Source organism: Lissotriton vulgaris, chromosome 10, assembly GCF_964263255.1.
Source record: "Lissotriton vulgaris chromosome 10, aLisVul1.2, whole genome shotgun sequence".
Lineage (NCBI taxonomy): Eukaryota > Metazoa > Chordata > Amphibia > Caudata > Salamandridae > Lissotriton > Lissotriton vulgaris.
This window is the reverse complement of record NC_141698.1, coordinates 585,452,930-585,473,649: the sequence shown is the minus strand read 5'-3', so window position 1 is coordinate 585,473,649 and position 20,720 is coordinate 585,452,930. Positions and strand designations below refer to the sequence as shown.

Here is a 20,720-nt window from a genome sequence, read left to right as displayed (position 1 = left end):
TAGGTGCGAAGTCGTGTCGGGTTTCCGCGTCGAAGTCTATGGAGCCTTGAAGAAAGATGCTGCAGGCGACCAGGAGGAAGATGTCCGGTGCAATCCAAGGGTGGATTGGTGAAGAGAAGAACCTGAAAGCAGAGGGGACAATGTTCAAAGTCACTAGCCAGTGACTGGAGTGGAACCAGGAGTGGAACCAGATGTCATCGTCGCGATCAGGTGAAGGTGGATGCTTGTCTCTGCAGCCACGTGGACCAGGTGATGTCTTCGACGACCAGGATGGAGGCACGAGCTGTCCCACGCAGGCTCTCGCTGTCGGCGGTGTCGTCTCCGGATTCGGGTTCCAAAGGCCTTGGCAAAGGCAACCCACGCGGTGAGTGGAAACGGCGTCTGGAGTGGACCAGGAGGGTCCGGGGTGCTCCTCTTTTGGAAGGGAGCAAGGGCCAGTCTGGAGCAACCAGACCCGCAGCAAAGTTGTCGGTGTTCGTCGTCTAGCAGGTCACTAGCCAGCCGGCAAGTGACCAGACAACGCGTCGAGCAGCAAACAGGCAGAAGGGCCCCACGCAGATCTCGTGGATGCTGGAGGGCTGATCTTCGTTGCAGGAGCTGGAGCACTTGGACGAGGAGGCCTCGGAAGTCGTGCTGGAGCGAAGTGCTGCTTCTTTCAAGATGGCCGGTCCCACGTGTCTCGTCGCGCCCACTGGTCTCAGCTCTGCTGCAGATGTGGGTTGAGGTCGGAGAGGTCTGGGAATCTGGGTCTCGGCGGGCTCTGAAGTCTGGATCCTTAGCAGGAAGACGACAAAGGGAAGTCGCGGTACGCTGATGGTGCCTGCAGATGCAGGGTGGACACTCCTTGCCCACAGGGGAGATTCCTTCTGTCTTCTGTGGAGCAGAACGTCGAGGTCCAGAGTTTCTTCTTGTGAAGTTGATCAGGATAATCTAATTTGGAATGGGACCAGCTCCTACCGTTATCCGGCTAAAGGGGGCTGCACTACGACTAGGTCCCTCCCCTGGGTGGGACCAGGAAGGGGGGTGGTTACACCCCCTTTCCTTTGTCCGGTCTTGCGCCAGCTCTGGGGCTGGAGTGCCCCAGGAACTGGTTCTGACGGGTGTATGCATGGGGCACCTTGTGTGCCCCAGGCATGTCTCATTCCTTTGAGCCCTGTCCTACCTAATACACAAAATCCTGTCTGGGGTGGTGCTAGCACCTCCCAAGGCAGGAAACCCTTTGTCCGAGCCTCCCTCGCTGGAAGGACTCCCAGCAGCAGGAGGGCAGACTTGTGTCTGTGGTGGCAGCATCCATTTTGTGATGCTGAGGCTCGAGTTAACTTTAACCGGGGTTCACAGTTACATACATGTCGTGTCCCTCTAGAAGGGTGGAATGCTAACCCCGTCGCCAGAATTGGCGAGGGGTTAGTATTCAAATTCGTAGGACACCTTACTCGACATGTTTTGATAATCCTATGCCAAAGTTAGCATTTGACCGCGAGGTTCATAATGCACTTAAGAGTATATGGTATAGCGTTATCATGGAACAGCTATTAGGACTTGGTTCCGCAAGCTGCAAACGGGCTCAGCTCATGCCAGAGCACCATCTCACATAATTCCAAGCACTCTGCCTTCAGGATTGATAAGGCCTGCCATAGGAGTGACTGATAGGAATATATGTGTCCATTTTAGGGTTAGGTATAGAGATACTATACCTAAAGCAAAGGGTGATTACACCACCTTGCCCCAGCTGTCGTGCAGCCAGTTGTGTCAGATTTGGATGGCCAGCCAGGGGTGGCATAATACATGCTTCAGCCCCTGGTAGGCCCTGGGTACACCTATGCCCTGGATACCTAAGGTACACTGTACAGGGACTGATAAGGTGATTCAGTATCCAATTGGGAATGCACCTAAGGTACATGGAATCCATTTTACAGAGAGAGCAGTGGGCCTGGGGTCCTGAATAGGAGGGTCCCAGGTCAACTAAGTCGAAAAACCAGCAAAACACCAGGCAAAAAGTTGGGGGTAACCATAGTCAGATATCCACCTTCCTACAACCTCGCCTCCATTTTTCCCAAATTTTATCTTGACATTGGGATAGGATTACAGGTTGCCATTTCCACCTCACAGACTGCATACCAAAGCAACAAGCTAAAGGCAATTAGACTGTTCCCTGCCTACTGGTAAAGCAGGGCAAACTTGTAGAGGGTAGGGGGTGAAGATGCAATACCAGGGCAGAGAGGGATGGGACAGGTGGACACAGGAGAGTTTGGGAAGGTGGGAAGTGGGACAAAAGGGGGAAAGGGGCGGGAGAGTTGGGCAGTTTAGTTCATAGTTCTGATAGCTCACTGGGGCTCCCTAAACATGCTTAATTTGAGAGTAGCTACCCTTAAGGTTGAGGGATTTAAATGCACCACCAACACAAAATAAAATAAAGCAAGAGCGTACATATTTAAACCCAGCATAGTTTGACTGTAAAAGGCTAGTGTCCCCCAATCAAGGCAATGGCATAGGATGGTATTGCTCCATTAAGCTATTTATGGACTCATTAGATATAATAGACCCATGGAGATGGTGGAGACAACCCCAGGAGAGGGCTTACATACTTTACTCTTCCACCAATCACAACATTTGAGGATATATTTCTTTCTAAAATATGTACAATGCTAAAATAGAAGTTAAAAAAAAATAATAAAGTCACCCGTCACTCAACATGAGCTTTTGATTCCTCTTTTGTTACCTTAGAACTAAGACCAATAGGCTGTACCCAAGATCTGCTTCATTGGATATTCATAGTGTCCTAATGCATTTGCAAAGTACATACAAGCACAATTAAGATTTTTGTAAGACATTTCTTAGAAACAAATAGTCATTAAACAGCTAATAACATTGTATGGCTTGCGATGAAAGCTGCCATTCACAGCTTCATCTTTCAATACACTCCTTGCAACACCTAACAGCATAAAAAGAAGAAGAATTATAGAGAAGCAAGCCTAATTTTTTAAAAAAAAGAATAATCTATAAATACAATAAAAACATCCACAACACCAAGTTATTGGGTATGATCTGGCTTTTATTTGATCTCATATTAAATCAGGCCATACTAAAAACCACAGTGCAACCGCTTAAGTCCAGATATTTCTCCTTTGAACACTGTGCCATAGCAAGGTCAATCCTGGATACACAGGCTCTACGTAGCATATGCCAGAAGAACAAGTTACTTACCTTCGGTAACGCTTTTTCTGGGAGATACAATATCTGCCTGTGGATTCCTCACCTTGTGAATATCCCCCTTGCGTCAGCAACATTCGGAAATTCTTTTTGTAGCTTCGCGCCGACGTGGACGTCACAGAGACACGGCTCCGCTCGCGACTCCGCTGACGTCACCGACGCCTACAATAGGCCCACGCCGGCGTGATGACATCAGTTCCGCCCTTTTTTCCGTGCCTTCGAGGCACACGGACGGACCGATGACAGTAGTAATGTACACAATATACACAGTATAGAAATAAAAGTAACACACACAGTGTGAAGCAAATGCAAATAAACATATTACAATAAAACAATCCATTAGAGATACTCTGGCAAAGAAGAGTGGACAACGGGGAGGCGGGTGGGTCAGTGAGGAATCCACAGGCAGATATTGTATCTACCAGAAAAAGCGTTACCGAAGGTAAGTAACTTGTTCTTCTGATAGATACATCTGCCGTGTGGATTCCTCACCTTGTGAATAGAGTCCCACAGCAGTCCCCACTCCCGGAGGAGGGTGTCCACTCTTCTAGACCAGGAAATCCTGAAGGACAGAGCGCGCAAAATGACCGTCCCTCCTCACTTCGGTATCCAAGCAATAGTGCTTCGCGAAAGTGTGGAGGTAAGACCAAGTTGCGGCCCTACAAATATCCTCTACAGGCACGCCTGTAGCCAATGCAGAGGTCGAAGACTTAGCTCTAGTTGAATGAGCCCTTATGCCCTCTGGAGGTTCCTTACCGGCCAAAGAGTAGCAGATCTTAATGCAGAGGACGATCCATCTCGACAAAGTCCTCTTATGGACCGCTCTTCCCTTCTTGCAGCCAGCAAAGCCAATAAATGGCTGGTCATCCATGCGACAGTCTCTAGTTCTGTCCAAATAAAAAGACACCGCCCTCTTGGGGTCAAGACGGTGTAATCTCTCCTCCTCCTTGGAAGGGTGTAGGGGAGGATAAAAGGTAGGAAGGGTAACGGATTGACCAAGGTGGAAAGAAGTCACCACCTTCGGCAGAAAAGCAGCCCTGGTCCTAAGAACCATTCGATCAGCATGAATGGACAGGAATGGGGGCTTGGAACTAAGAGCTTGAAGCTCACTAACCCTCCTTGTCGAGGTTATTGCAACGAGGAAAACAGTTTTGAAAGTCAGGAGCCTCATGGGACATTTGTGAAGAGGCTCAAAAGGAGCACCCATTAAAAATGTCGGAACTAGATTCAAATCCCACTGAGGCACAATAAAAGGGATAGGAGGGAACCTATTAGTGAGGCCCTTCAAAAACCTCAAAACTATAGGAGATTTAAACAGAGAAGGCTGGTCAGGCAAACAGATAAACGCCGACAGCGCTTACAAATAACCCTTCACCGTGGCAACAGCCAGACCCTGCTGTGCTAGGGAAAGGACAAACTGGAGAACATCAGATAAATGGGCCCTCAAGGGGTCTATAGACTTCTCCCTGCACCAAACAACAAACTTAGACCACCTATAAGAATAGATGGACTTAGTGGAGTCACGCCTGGCAGACAAAATGACATCCACCACATCGTGAGGGAGAGAAAAAGAAATCAGGTTGCCCCGTTCAATCTCCAGGCATGAAGGTGTAAGGTCTGGAGGTGGGGGTGTAGAACCTGCCCCCCCATCTGAGAGAGGAGATCTGCCCTGAAAGGGAGACGGAGCGGTGGGTGAGAGGAGAGGTGGAGAAGGTCTGAGTACCACACCCTTCTTGGCCAATCCGGGGCAATCAATATGACTCGGGCCCGGTCTTGGCGAATTTTCCTCAGAACCCGAGGAATCAAGGGTATGGGAGGAAACGCGTAAAGGAGTTGCGAGCCCCAACTCAACTGAAACGCATCCCCCAAGGCTCCCTGCATCGGAAACTGGAGGCTGCAGAATGACAGGCAGTGAGCATTCTCGTGAGTGGCGAACAGGTCCACGCGAGGAGTCCCCCACATCCTAAAGATGTCGTGAACTACCTCTGGATGGAGCCTCCACTCGTGATCGGCAGAGAACTGCCGACTGAGACTGTCTGCACGAACGTTCTGAACTCCGGCCAGATGATTTGCCGTCAGACAAATCTGATGGTCCTGAACCCAGGACCAGAGACGCAGAGCCTCTCTGCAGAGACACTGCGACCCTACTCCTCCCTGTTTGTTGATGTACCACATCGCGGTCGTGTTGTCCGTTAGGACTTGGACTGACTGACCGCGAAGGGAAGGGAGGAAGGCCTTGAGCGCCAGACTTATTGCTCGCAATTCCAGAAGGTTGATGTGAAGCAACCTTTCCTCTGGAGACCAAAGACCTTTGACCTCCAGGTCCCCCAGATGAGCACCCCACCCGAGGGTGGAAGCGTCCGATATTACTGTGGCAACCGAAGGAGGAATCTGAAAAGGCTTTCCTTGAGACAGATTGCCTTCCACACTCCACCAAGACAGATCCGCTGCAGTTTCTCTGGAGATCTTCACTGACTCCCTGAGATCTCTGTTGTGCTGATACCACTGCCTGCGGAGGCACCACTGGAGCGCCCTCATGTGCCAGCGTGCATGGTTGACCAACAGGATGCATGAAGCCATCAGACCGAGCAGGCGAAGGACCTTCAGGACTGGAACAACCGCTCCAGGGAAAAACAAAGGAATCATCTCCTGAATGTCGCGAATCCTTTGAGGGGGAAGGAATGCGCGACATACAGTAGTGTCCAGTACCGCACCTATAAACAGGTTGCGCTGTGAGGGCACCAGGTGAGATTTGGGTACATTTATCGAAAAACCCAACCTGTGCAACAACTGAGTTGTCTCCTGCAGATGATGGAGCACCTTCTCCGGCGACTCCGCTTTGATCAGCCAGTCGTCTAGATACGGAAACACATGTATCCCCGATCTCCTGAGATGAGCTGCCACCACCGCCATCACCTTGGTGAAGACTCGAGGCGCAGTAGTAAGACCAAACGGAAGAACCACAAACTGGTAGTGTTGTGACCCCACCGTAAAACGGAGATACTTTCTGTGCGACTTCAGGATGGGAATATGAAAATACGCATCCTGCAAGTCGATTGACACCATCCAGTCTTCTTCCAGCAGCGCTTGAAGAACCTGTGCAAGAGTGAGCATCTTGAACTTTTCCTGTTTCAGGTAAAGGTGCAAGATCCTGAGATCCAGGATAGGCCGAAGCCTGCCATCTTTCTTGGGGATCAGGAAATACCGGGAGTAGCACCCCTGACACCTTTCCTGCTCTGGAACCACCTCTATCGCACCTTTTCTGAAAAGAGCCAGGACTTCTTCCTGCAGGCGAAGCAGGTGGTCCTCCGAACAATAACCCTGGCAAGGAGAGTAATTGGGAGGGAATTCCCGGAAAGGAAGTGCATACCCATTCCCTACAAGATTGAGAACCCAAAGATCTGATGTAATTAATTCCCAATCTTGTAGGAAATGAGTAAGCCGACCCCCCACTGGGCCCACATGATCCGGAATGGCGGATCTAGGGCTGCTTTGCTGCATTGGCTGGGGGTTGGGAAGGAGAGGAGGAGGAGGAGGAGGATTGACGACCTCTAGGGCGGGATCTTTGTCTGCCCCTGTACGACTTGTACAGCGTATTTTGTTGCTGCTGAGGCTGCTGCTGGGAAGGTCTGTAAGAGCGAAAGGAAGATCTTCCAAACCCCCTGAAGCGTTTACCAGTAGTTCCTCTGGACTGAAGACCCAAGGACTTTGCAGTAGCCCTACTGTCCTGAAAACGTTCCAAGGCAGCATCAGCCTTCTTGCCAAACAATCCTGAGCCATCAAAAGGCAAGTCCAACAAAGCAGACTGGACGTCCGCAGAGAACTCTGATGACTTAAGCCAGGCGGCCCTCCTGGTGGCCACAGATGAACCCATGACCCTTGCCACCGAATCAGCAGTGTCCAGGCCACTCTGAATCACCTGTCTCGCAGCTGCTTGAGTGTCTGAAATCACCTCCTGAAAATCCTTCCGGTCATCTTCAGGAATTTTCGGAACTAGCTGCTTGACAGAATCCATCAAGGCATGGATATACCTCCCCATCAGGCACATTGCATTGGTTGACTTTAAAGCCATACTGGCTGATGAGAAGACCTTCCTGGCACCCTGATCTTGCTTCCTGGACTCCTTGTCCCCAGGAACCTGCGGGAAAGCTCCAGCAGACTTCTTAGAGCAAGCAGCCTGCACCACCAAACTCTCAGGCAAGGGATGAATAGATAAAAACGCAGGGTCCTCAGGTGCCACTCTGTACCTCCTCGCAACTGTTCTTGAAACTGCAGGAGCAGACAAAGGCTTCTTCCAAACCTCATAGATGGACTCAGTCAAGGCCTCGTTGAAAGGTAACACAGGCTCAACTACTGACGAGGGAGAATGAAGAACCTCAGTCAAGATGTTAGGCTTATAGTCAGCAGTAGGAAGAGTAATGTTCAAAAGGCTCGCTGCTTTTTTAATAACAGTGTGATAAGGCACCACATCCTTTGATGGCACATTAGAAACTGAAGCCAACTCCCATTCAGGTGAAAGTTCAAGCCCACTGGCCTCACACAAATCCTCAAAAGGATCCTCAGAATCCCGTAACTCTCCTTCCTCAGTATCTGAATACTGATACCTATCTTCTTCCAGGAGTCTCTGAGCCCTTCTCCGAGACCTTTCCTTCGCAACCGAAGCCAACGGGTTCGGAATCGACTCCGACGGCGCCGGAGCCGGCGTCGAACCAGACGTCGGACGAGGCTTCTCAGCTCGAGGTCGGACAGAATCTTGCCTCGGAGTCGTAAGCATCGGCGTCGATGTGACTGGCGTCAACGGAGTCGGCGTCGAGCGCTTCGGCGTCGACGACACCGGAGGTGTCGGAAAATGCCAATGCGGTGGTATAGCCGGCATAAAAGGCATGAAGGGCGCAGGGGCGTAAGCTTGGGGAACACCCAAGTTGAAAGCCATAGGACCCGTGGGACCAACAGGTGCACCAGACGGGAACATTGCCCTAGAATAGACACCAAACATGGCGTTCAGAAACTGAGATGGATCCTGACCTGGAGCTGGAAACTCAGGATAAGAATCTCTTGGTCGTTCCTGAGGAGGCGGAGTCGAGACGACGTCAACCTCTTCAACGAGTCCTGGAACCGGGGTCGACGAACCCGCAGGCACCGGAACCTCGACTTCACCAGCCCCCTGCTCCTCACCTTCATCCTCCTGACCAGAAGGATTGGATGGAACTGGAGAATGGACCTGCTCCTGTGACTCGGGCGAACCTGGTTGTGAAGCCTCACCAACAGAGACATGCTCCGACTCCGAAACCACCACCTCTTTACTCAGGAGCTTAACCTGGGACTTCGGTCTCGAACCAGAGTCTTTTCCGGAGCGATGACGTGACTCGTGGCTCCTCTTCTTGTGCTTCTTCCTCGAAGACTTCGAAGCGTGAGCTGAAGACGACTCCGAGCGTGACCTCGATCGAGACCTCGACCTCGACCTCGAACGATGAGTTCGAGACTTCGAAGATTTCTTTTCCTTCTTACTCTTAAGCTTAGCCACAAGGAGTTTCGCCTCTCTCTCTCTCAGCGCCTTCAAAGTCATCTTCTTGCAGCAAGCACAGTCCTCGACGTCATGGTCGGAGCTTAAACACCAGACACAGCAGTCATGTGGATCGGTGATGGACATAGTCTTGCCACATTTGCCGCAAGCCTTGAAACCAGTCTTCTTCGACGACATCTCGAAGAATAAGAAGTTATACAGAATAACAGGTAAATAGCAACAAAGTTACTGAAAAGCTACAGCACGATCCCTGAAAACCGTTAGCGTCGACGACGCGGAAAAAAGGGAACTGATGTCATCACGCCGGCGTGGGCCTATTGTAGGCGTCGGTGACGTCAGCGGAGTCGCGAGCGGAGTCGCGAGCGGAGCCGTGTCTCTGTGACGTCCGCGTCCACGTCGGCGCGAAGCTACAAAAAGTATTTCCGAATGTTGCTGACGCAAGGGGGATATTCACAAGGTGAGGAATCCACACGGCAGATGTATCTATCAGAATACCATTTTATTAATTATGAATCATGATGCCCAACTCCTAATAATGCTGATGCTTTTCCTGTTTTTAAATAGAAATCATACTACCTCATTCGATAACCATATTGAAAAGAATACTTCTGGTAGTGCCTTTTTACATTTTTTGCCAACATCAACTTTGGGGCAACAAGAATCATTAACTGCTCAAATACTGCTAGAAAACCTCCATTCAGTTCCACAAGAAAAAGCAGCTGGTACAGATGTCATACTCAGTGAAGTGTATATACATTAATCACAAATTAACCTGCACTCTATTTCTTTGAATTAATCCATGAAATCTTACGAGGAGCATCAATTCAGTCTTCTTGGAACCTTGCTTGACTTATAGCCTTCCTAAAAATAAATAGCCTACTTAATTCCTATTGTCCCATTTCACTCTTATGTGCAGCTTACAATATCAACACAATAATCATGTAGTTTGGGACTTTTTGGCAGTATACGTTTATCACCAGCAAAGACCGAATTTAATCTTGCAGCAATACTAATTGACCGAACAGAGACAGAACAACCAATGTACTTCATATCCCTTGATACCATCCATCTCAGCAATAAAGAAATGGGCCATAGAAGATCTTGGCAAGTCTTTGTTTACTCCACCTCCCTTGGAAAAGGGAGGATATGTGCTTCGTAATCTGTTGTTCTGCTACTGGTAGCTCTAGCCAAATGTGCCGCCGAAAAAGTACATGATATGTCAACAACATTTTCACCCTAAGACCCCCACATATGTTATTTTTAATTCTTGTTTTCCAATATAAAAAACACACATAACATGTTAAATTTGAGTTTATCAATACAATGGTCTCCTATCTGTCAAGACATCCATATTTTTATAAAATTCTGAACCAGCATGGCTATCAACCACTATGGAATAACCCATCATAGCTACTGAGTTTTAAGATATATATAATCACTTTATACAATCTAATTCAATTGTGATATTCTTATGTGTCATGTTCAGGGTATACCAATATTTTCGACTATAGCTAAAGAATTTAGCATTAATTATCGCAAATTCTGCAAGCATTTATAAATTAGAGAAAGTCTTGTATTGATCAGGATTAAGCTAGATCCAGGTTGTTTGACAAAAATCTGTCAATAGTTACTGAAAATTATAAACTTATTATTAAGTTATCATTAACGCACTGGATGACCAGCTGCTGCAATTGGTCACAAAATGGTCCAACTGGCAACGAATCAAGATGAGACATTTAATCAATCTCTTTCTATGGGCTATTCAGGAACATCAATCACCACACTTATATGACAGCACTATTGTTTATAAGACCTTTACATTACACAGGATAAGATTAGTAAACAGAGGCCTTATGTACCAGATGTCCGCTCCAGATGCCATGCCTTGGGATTTAATTTTTGAAAAATATCTGTAGCAGATTGACACCCAATAATATAGGACAACCATTGATCTTGATAGGGGGAAAACCTAGAATTAAGTGCAATTTTGTTTTCCTTCCCTTTCTGGATTGCTTGCCTCCAGCCTGCACGCAACTGGAGAGAGACTACACATCCAGACACCAATGACCAGGAAAAATAAGCCATCAATAAATTGTCATTTGAAGAACAGATGTACTCAAAGAGAACTAAGATTTAGGCAGAATTGGGGAATCTACAATGCAACTGCCTCATTAATAGGGAGACACAGAAGCACGCCATTATCTCCGTTACATCTCAGAAGGATAGCTAACAGAGTGGAGCGTGGCATAAACTGGAGTTTGCCTTATCTGAATATATCTGTATTTCATTATAGTGTACTAATATAAAATACCAATTCGCTTTGGTCTTTCAGTTTTGTTTATTGAAATCTAATTAAATTAAAATAAGTTAACAATCTCTGGCACCTAAAGAATATCAGTTGGCGTTATACCATGAAAGAGCTTGCAGTTTGTATGCGAGTTTCCTCAAAATCTGTACAACGCAGGAAATACTTACCAATATTTCAACGCTATTAGATGTTTTGGCTCCTAAGTACTACAAATTGGCTTTCAGTCTATAGCAACAAAACCACTGCTAGCAATTACCTTTTCAATTGGATTCTGAAAATTCTGCAGGTCTTCAGTACATGACTCATCCCAAATTTGGTACAAGGGCTCGATTACCTTCTTTGATCTAGATAGAAAATTCAAGTTGAGGGCATTAAGTAACATTTGAAGCAGTTAATTGTTTTAAAATTAAGACATTATGTCACCCAACAAGAAGTAAAGAAACCATTTACCTAAATTAAGGATGGACAGTGTATTAATAGATTAAAGGTGATAATAATAGCCAGTGTTGACTCTTGACAAGGGTTAGATATTCATAAACCAAGAGCCATTGGAATCAGCTGACATACCAAGAGAAGCACATGTATAATAGTGTATTAATCACGTATCACAAGCAGCAGGGAATTCCTGGCACTAGATAGTCGTACAGATGCCTAGCAGAGTGGAGTTGAGGTAGAAAGTTAAGATGGGAGCTTGAACGAGCAGGTATCTGCTACCAATCGACCAAAAAGACAAGCATGAACCCATCAGCATTGTCATCCAATCTTAACAAGGACACTAAAGAACCGAAGTCTAAAGCAAAACTAAAATAGTCATTTAAGAGAGGAATGTAGTAATAAGAAATAAGAGAAACAAGCATTGGAAATCCAATAGGGCTCGCATTAGTAACGTTTGAGCTATTGGTCTTATAAATGATTTGTTTGTTTATTTATGTGTTATTTTTTTTAAATAGCTAAATTAATAGCTTTGTCATTTACAATGCCAATAGTTATAACTTTCGCAAATGTGACACCTATAACATTTGTAATGCAACATGTTTTGTATTTACGTGACTTAGATGTATTGATATTACAAATAACAATGGCTTTTAATTTTTTTTAATAATTAATACTTAAATAATTTATTTAATTTGTAATGGCAATAGCTTAAACTTTTGTAAATAACTTTTGTGAAGATTATGTTCAGTGTTTTTTATTGTGACGAAAATCCAAGAACAGAAGTGAAATATTAACATCTTTTTGTGATTTGTAATAAAGCGTAAAAGCTTGAAAACAGCTTGAAACATTGAAAGAACATATTTGAACCAGTGATGCTGTGGTTGCGCTGAGTGATGCTGTGGTTACGCTGAGTGATGCTGTGGTTGGGCTGAGTGATGCTGTGGTTGGGCTGAGTGATGCTGTGGTTGGGCTGAGTGATGCTGTGGTTGGGCTGAGTGAGGCTGTGGTTGGGCTGAGTGAGGCTGTGGTTGGGCTGAGTGAGGCTGTGGTTGGGCTGAGTGAGGCTGTGGTTGGGCTGAGTGATGCTGTGGTTGGGCTGAGTGATGCTGTGGTTGCGCTGAGTGATGCTGTGGTTGCGCTGAGTGATGCTGTGGTTGCGCTGAGTGATGCTGTTGTTGCGCTGAGTGGTGCTGTGGTTGCGCTGAGTGGTGCTGTGGTTGCGCTGAGTGGTGCTGTGGTTACGCTGAGTGGTGCTGTGGTTGCGCTGAGTGATGCTGTGATTGCGCTGAGTGGTGCTGTGGTTACGCTGAGTGTTGCTGTGGTGGTGCTGAGTGATGCCGTGGTGATGCTGAGTGATACTGGGGTGGTGCTGAGTGATACTGGGGTGGTGCTGAGTGATGCTGTGGTTGTGCTGAGTGATGCTGGGGTGGCACTGAGTGATGCTGGGGTGGCACTTAGTGATGCTGGGGTGGTGCTGAGTGATGCTGTGGTGGTGCTGAGTGATGCTGTGGTTGCGCTGAGTGATGCTGTGGTTATGCTGAGTGATGCTGTGGTTGCGCTGAGTGATGCTGTGGTTGCGCTGTGTGATGCTGTGGTTGCGCTGAGTGATGCTGTGGTGGTGCTGAGTGATGCTGGGGTGGCGCTGAGTGATAATGTGGTGGTGCTGAGTGATAATGTGGTGTTTCTGAGTTATGCTGGGGTAGCGCTGAGTGATGATGTGGTGATGATTAGTGATGATGTGGTGATGATGAGTGGTGCTGTGGTGGTGCTGAGTGATGCTGGGGTGATGCTGAGTGGTGATGTGGTGATGGTGAGTGGTGCTGAGTGATGCTGGGGTGGTGCTGAATGATGCTGTGGTGGCGATGAGTAATGCTGTGGCATTCAGTGATGCTGTAGTGGCGCATAGTGATGTTGTGGTGCCCCTGAGTGATGCTGTGGTGGGGCTGAGGGGAGCGGGACGAGAGAGGTAAGAGGGTAGAGAGTAGATAAGAGAAGAGAGGGGAGAGAGGAGAGTAAGGAGAGGGGAGAGAGGAGAGTAAGGAGAGGGGAGAGAGGAGAGTAAGGAGAGGGGAGAGAGGAGAGTAAGGAGAGGGGAGAGAGGAGAGTAAGGAGAGGGGAGAGTGAGGAGAGGGTTGAGTGAGGAGAGGGTTGAGTGAGGAGAGGGTTGAGTGAGGAGAGGGTTGAGTGAGGAGAGGGTTGAGTGAGGAGATGGTTGAGTGAGGAGAGGGTTGAGTGAGGAGAGGGTTGAGTGAGGAGAGGGGAGAGTGAGGAGAGGGGAGATGGAGAGGAGAGAGGGGAGTGAGGAGAGTGGGGAGAGAGGGGAGTGAAGGAGAGAGGGGAAAGAGGGAGGGGAGAGAGGGATTGGAGAGTGAGGAGAGGGGAGAGTGAGGAGAGGGAGGGGAGAGGGGAGTGAGGGGGAGAGAGGGGGAGAGAGGGGAGAGGGGAGAGTGGTGAGAGGAGAGTGGTGAGAGGGGAGAGTGGGGATAGTGAGGAGAGGGGAGATTGAGGTGAGAGGGAGGTGAGAGAGGGAGGGGAGAGTGGTGAGAGTAAGGAGAGCGGAGAGATAAGAGGGCTGCACATCCCTCATTTCAGTTCTTCTGTTGTGGGCAGTGGAGTATCTTTACTCACTATTGTTTGGTGAGAATAGTGTTTCTGCGCAGAAGATTTTACGCCTCAGGAAGTAAAATATTGGATAAACACGTCCGGTTTGTTTTCAGCGTTTCTAAAAAGTGAAAACAAGCGGCAGCTACAGTAAACAGCGCAGTCTGGCGAGGAGGCGGCCTGCTGGGGACAGGGTGTCAGCCTCCTCCCCTCGAATTAGAGGCAAAGCGTGCTCATGTGTCATGGCGAGTGTAAAGAGCAGGCGATGGCGGAGGGTTGTCAGCGCCTCTGGGCAATGGAGGAGGGAGTCTAGAATTCAGCAAATGGAGCCTGATTTTTTTGCACAGCAGTACAAGCTGCTGTGCTACATAGCTTAATGTAAAATAAAATAAAAAAAATGTGGTCAGATCGTGTCATATCGCTTTTTTTTACTTTAAGCTATGCAGTTACAAAGAAGTTTAAATTGTTATTTTTCCTATACTTAATGCCCAGTGAAGTTACTAGCGTGCCAAAGTGTAGCTAGCTGGAACGCGGAGCATGGACAGACTTGTGTTACAGCCAGAGGTGCTAACTTTGAAACTGGGGAACCAGATTAGAGTTTTGGCACCAGATCAACATCCTGTAATTCTGGGCAAATCAAATAGCTGCCCCTTGCCTGAAAAATGATGTGTCCTTCTGCAATGTAACTGGTGCTCATCTAAATCACTCCAAGTCCTTCCAGTGGAATCTGCGCTATATAAAACAAGCTATGATTGAGGGAGGCAATTAGCAATGGGGTGGGGAAGGGGCATGCAGTGACAGGATCTAGGTAGTGAGAGACAGGCCAGCAACGAAGGGGAAGAAGCATGCAGCGACAGACGTGAGGTCGTGGTAGGGACAGGCAAGCAACAAAATAGAATGTGGACGCTGGACAGTAAAAAAAAACATGGATATTACAAGTGCAAGGCCTATGGAAGGACACTGGATGCCGAAAACATTACTTGAGCCAGGCGCCACAGCAAGAAGAAAGACATGAAGCCAAGCAGGAAGCTGGAGGGAGGAGGCACTGACCAACAGGAAGAAAGGAAACACGAGTAACGTGGGAAACAACTAGTAATAAGTAAAGGTAAGTAATGCCAGGGCTCTAACCCCTTTAAGATTTTTTTTCTCGTAACAAGAGATTTTGCAATGGCCGTCTAGGCTTAACTCACACTTCTAACGCACAAAGTCGAATCACACATTAAAGCTATACTATTTGTGCAGGCATTGGGAAAAGGTCAAAATCCACCTAGGACAAGGAGACATATGTAAAACTTGTACAGTCAGAAGGAACTACACATGCATATTAAGCCAAACAAAATCTATAAACACAGCCCGATAACAAGACTGAGCTATACAAGACTTATGTAAGCACATCCGTAGGCCAAGCAAAATCCACGACAACGGACAATCTCCATGTGTATGGAGCCAAACAACTACACAAAGCAATGCTAAATCTATAGACAGCGAAGTCAACACTGTACAAATGTAAAATAGGATGTGCAACCAAAGCCAACACGTGAAACAAGCCCTCGGCAATGCTGTGGTGGGGAGGGGGGGGCGGAGAGAGGCAAGAAGGGAAGAATAGGGGAGAGTAAGGGTGACGAGACGCACGGGGAGCAGCAGCCTTTGATGTGACGTCGGCCGTGGGCAGTGAATAATTAGGGGAGGAGAAATGCCAGAGCGCACGCTGGGGGAAGCTTGTGGGAGGGAGGCTGGTGGCTTTGATGCGTGCACACGCTTTTTTCACTGGCACAGCATCAAATCGCCCGTTTGGTTAAGCTCTCGTTAAGCCCAATATGTCTCGACATCTGCAATGCGCAAGCGCATTGGCAGAGGTCGAGCCCTAAAAAGGAATTGGACAATACACAAAAGGAATAAGAACAATGGTAAAAGTTTAGGAATGAAAGGAAGAAACAACCAAAATACTTATCTATACGCTAGTTATGAAAAAATAATCATTTAATTACATATCGTTTTTAATTAACAATACCAACAAGAGTAGAGGTTTTTAGTGTTGCTGCACTAGTGATCCAAATGAAGAAAAAATAATTACACAAAGAACATTGTCCAAAAAAACAAAGGTTGGCCAAGTGTGGTCAAGAAAATATTTTTTTCAAATGGTCTCCCTCACATGCCACGAATCACTGGAGGGAACAGATATTGACCCTTCAAGAAACCATAGGGTGAGGGTAAGATGTTGTCAAAGTGCTGTAAGACAGCTGCATATCAGCTGTGCACTTGTGTGAAAATAAATATAGTTTACTGGCCCAAAGTCCTATTTGACCTGGACTCCCACACCAGCCATGCTTCTGTAAAAAGAAAAAAATATATATCTCTAATTAGGATTTTATGCCTTTAAAAAAACGAGAGTTTCAAAGAAGAGCACAGTAGCCAACCAACATTAGGCCACTCTAATGGTATTGCACTTCTTCCCTTTTTATTACGAACCTCGTTTTTTCACATAATAAAAAAAGTTGTTTCAATGGGACATACTTTTATCAAAGGCAGAATCCTTAATAACTCACTTACAAACCTTAAACATCTTTAATAAAGGGATCATTTCTGACAATTGAAAACTATAGGCAAGGTTAACTACACAACATTTTTAGATTTTTTTTCCCTCAATACTACCTCTTGATGTTACGTGACTGCAACCATAAACATTCCTCTTAAATTGCGAGCATTTTGGAAGTATATGATTGTTTCTTCCTACCAACAAGGTTTTACGTGTTTTAAGGTAATTTTATTCCCTGTACCAATTTTTTTGCTCAATAACTACTTTTATTTGTATTTATGTTTAGAGAATAAAGAAGCTACATTTTTTGAAGCTGAAAAAAAAAATGTTGTTTCAAGTTCAATATGACCAATGGTAGTGTGCTATACCATTTGATCAGGAGCTTGGGTCAAATATCTGATTGCTAAGAGTAGGAAATCTAGGGTCATACTCAATCAATCATATCAAGAGGAATTTGAAGAAAAGGTAGGGTCCCTAGAATCGCAGCCAGAAGTTAAAGTTGTTAAATTATTTTTTAAAGGCCTTGTCAGGTGACTATATGTCTACAGATAGGCACATGATAATTTAAAATTATAAAACCTATTCATAGGAAGCATACGCCTCACACTACAGTACTGACACATCTGAACACAATGAATTATCAGTCTAACTATTGTCATCACTTGAGGTTAAGTTCCAGGAACCTCAAGGAAGTAGATAAAAATTTGTTAAAGCCTCAAATCCTTTCAGTGTGTCAACATTTCTTACAGGGCCGTCATTATTAAGCAAGCATTAGCATACCCAAGAGGTTTGGCTTTTTGTTAGGGGAAGTGTTTGTTAATAGATGTACAAATATGTGTGTGTGGTTGCCAGTCCTAGAAAAGAAAATCCACAAAGAATTATTATTGCGGGCTACAAACATACATACAAATGTTTATTGAGGGTACAACCCATAAAACCACCAATACAGTGATAACAAAACAACACTTTAGAAGGATACCACAGTGCCCCTCAGACCAGCGCGTGCAGAATGTCAAAGGAAATTGGGAAGGGGTTGGGTGACAACTATGTTCCTATGTCTGCCGACAGATGGGCATGGGGTTATCCAGGAGCTGCTTTTGCAATATTCTGCTTCACAGGTTCCGTTTATGAGAAGAAGCGAGATGCAACAGGTGTGGCTGCCTGAGAGCTGGGTTTTCCACCTAGCTTGGTCATACGGTGCTGTTTATAGGTATTGGACGATGGTGCTATCCGCACTGTCAGATATGGCTGACTGCAGGTTACCAATGGATCCCGTTGTTGCATTACTGGGATATGGATTGCACCGCTCGCCCCCACACGATTCACAGCACTAGTCCTCCTAGCGAAAAGGCAGTGGATTGCTGATGAGGCAGAGGGCGTCTCCCAAATTTAAACACTGGTAATAGGACATGTTATACTGCAATGAACAGCTCGAATTCTACTCAGATTTGCTTGCAGATGTCTCTAGACCCAGTGATATCTGGGTCCCATTTAGAACATACCTACTTACGCATGATGTAGAACAGAGTGATAAGGCCTCGAACGTTGCTGAGGTTGGAGATCGGGCTGCTGATAGAACGCCGTGCAGGGAAGGTCAAAAACAGAATTCGGGATGATACGATACTAGAAGATTATGTACAGTTATGATGGGAGAGTTCTCTGCAATAGCTTGTGCCTTCTATGGCGTGGCTCTGTTTCTCTCTCCCCCACAGCCTGTATGCACTATGTATTGATGGAATGTTGTAATATGGTAGCCTGCACTTAATGCTCATAGGGGTGCTGTACTGTTATAATGTACTTATTCCAAGGGTTATTTCTCTTAATAAAATGTATTATATAAAAACGGATACCACAGTAATAATCATTAAAAGCCGACCTTCCATCTTCTGGTGAACCAGGCAGGATGATGGGAACTGGCCACAGTGGTCACCATCTTAATGTGTGGGAAATGTCAGTGTCTCCAGAGCAATTTTTAAATGTGGACACCTGTGGCTCTTAATGAGGACAACAGCTATGGTAATTTATGTCTTGGTGCAAACGCTGAACAAAAGAATTAAAAAAAGGGTCTCATCCTAACAGTTCACATTGGTCAACAAGGGGGCTTTGAACAAGATGTGCCCCATTAGGAGATAACTTGATTCAGCTGCAAAATTCTAATTCTAAAAGTTAAAAAAAAAAGGTTTTGGCTAAAACTGGAGTTACATATGGACGCTGGGAGTAAGGCACCTTTGCTGAACAGACTGCATTAACTATGTTGAGGTAGAACTTCCAAGGATAGTGTTATGAAAAGGAGTCTAAACATGAAGTTGTGTTGTATATGATGAACTTACATGAAATACACAGCAAAATGTTGCTTAGTAGATAATTTTGACAAAGGGGCAGTATCTCCGTTTGATCTTTAAGAAGGCTTACATGCGCAAATACGATTACTTTGTGAACAGAAAAAGCTGTAAATACAACTTGTTGTCATGCCAGCAAAGTAAAACAAATCAATGCACAACAGATTAAGCAATGCCTTTTTATAACATACAAACTGCATGCACTTCCAAAACAAAAACCATTAGCTAACAATAAAAAATCTAAAAAATCATCTCCAGCAGATACATCAAAGACCACACACGAACTCAATTACAAACCACACGTTACATCAGCAATCTAATAAAAGGATTACTTGATTCGCCAGGAAGTAAATCGAACAGGAACACATAGGGGACGAAAAAGCAACTATTCACGAAATGCCACAACTTTGATTGAAGCCCATTCAGGTAGTACTAACAAGCAATGAAAAACACTTGAAAGCCAATGTCTGAAAGGAGCTACTCCAAAGTCGTCTCTCTCTCTGTACTTCTTACTGTGGCGAACTAATGACCCGAGGTCCACACCCAAACCTGGCTGTAGCCAGACCTAAACATTGGAAGAAGTTCTTTTTTTAGTTGCTTTATTATTCAAGATCGAAAATCAACATTGTGGTTTGCCTGAAGGAATTATTTGTTATGTTGTGTGGACAGTGAATGGAAACCAAGAGTGCTACTACAATCCTTCCAATGATGCACCAAACAAGTATTAACGCCAAATGCTTGTTGCTGGACAGGACTAAGACGTTGTCCATTGCTCAGAGTATGGCGCTGGTGTATGATGGTTACCTAAAAAGGACTTCAAACTTTCTACCCTCATGTCAAAGTTAAGTTTGAGAACTATGATTAGAAAAAGCAGAATTACCACTCTTTTCTTTTACTTAAGTGGAAATTGCCACCTACTAAAATACCTTTCAACCCACCCTGACACAAAGGTTAATGTCTTTGTTTCTGATGTAGGTGCCTTAACAACAACACACCTGTTGTGCTGCCCAGTAGTGGGCACCCTGCTAACAGTATAGGCTGTAACACTAGCAAAGAGGAAAGGTTACTGATGTAGATGGGGCTCCCTATAGCTAAATAATAGTCCCTTCTCAGACATAGGCAATACATATGTCATCAGTAGGGGTGAGGTCTCTTTCCACCAGCTTGAGGTATTATCCACACAGCATTGGACCATAAACTGAAACAATCCACACGATATGGCGGAGAGGTGGACATTAGGAGACACATCCACACCAATGACAGCATACCAAGCAGAGGACAAAAGCTTAGTATCTCTGAAGGGACACAACTGGAGTGGGGAATGTGCCTGCTGTTTAGGATGTAACAGAAGATGCAACGGTGATGGATCAAGCCCTGATCTTTGGACTGGGTAAGAGTGGTCTGCTTAATTCAGACACTCTGTTCATCACCACCCCCTTTTCTGAATCGTTTTTGGCCACTATAGGTGTGGCAGGGTATACTCAGACATGAGTCCCTTTCTCACTGCACCATCAGGATTCAAGCAAGCCGGGCCGAAGACAGCTGAAATGCCAGAAACCGGTCCCCGGTAGCTTGTCTCCTTTCTGGTGAAGAATTGGCTTGGTAGTTTAGTCTGCCCTGTTCCCATGATGCACTGGGCCAGGGACAGACTGATTTGCATATAGCCAGGTTCTGAGCTGGGATGGTGCAGTGAGATAAATAACGGTGATGGATCAAGCCCTGATCTTTGGACTGGGTAAGAGTGGTCTGCTTAATTCAGACTCTGTT

General features: G+C 46.0%; 1 protein-coding gene across 1 annotated transcript in view; it reads right to left on the bottom strand.

The window, feature by feature from the left end:
* RRN3 (RNA polymerase I transcription factor RRN3) overlaps positions 1–20,720 on the bottom strand; it is a 546,972-nt gene that overhangs the window by 55,571 nt on the left and 470,681 nt on the right. The window contains exon 17 of the mRNA XM_086941427.1: positions 11,299–11,386. Coding sequence (XP_086797553.1) covers positions 11,299–11,386 — 88 coding nt within the window. The remainder of the gene's footprint in view (positions 1–11,298; positions 11,387–20,720) is intronic.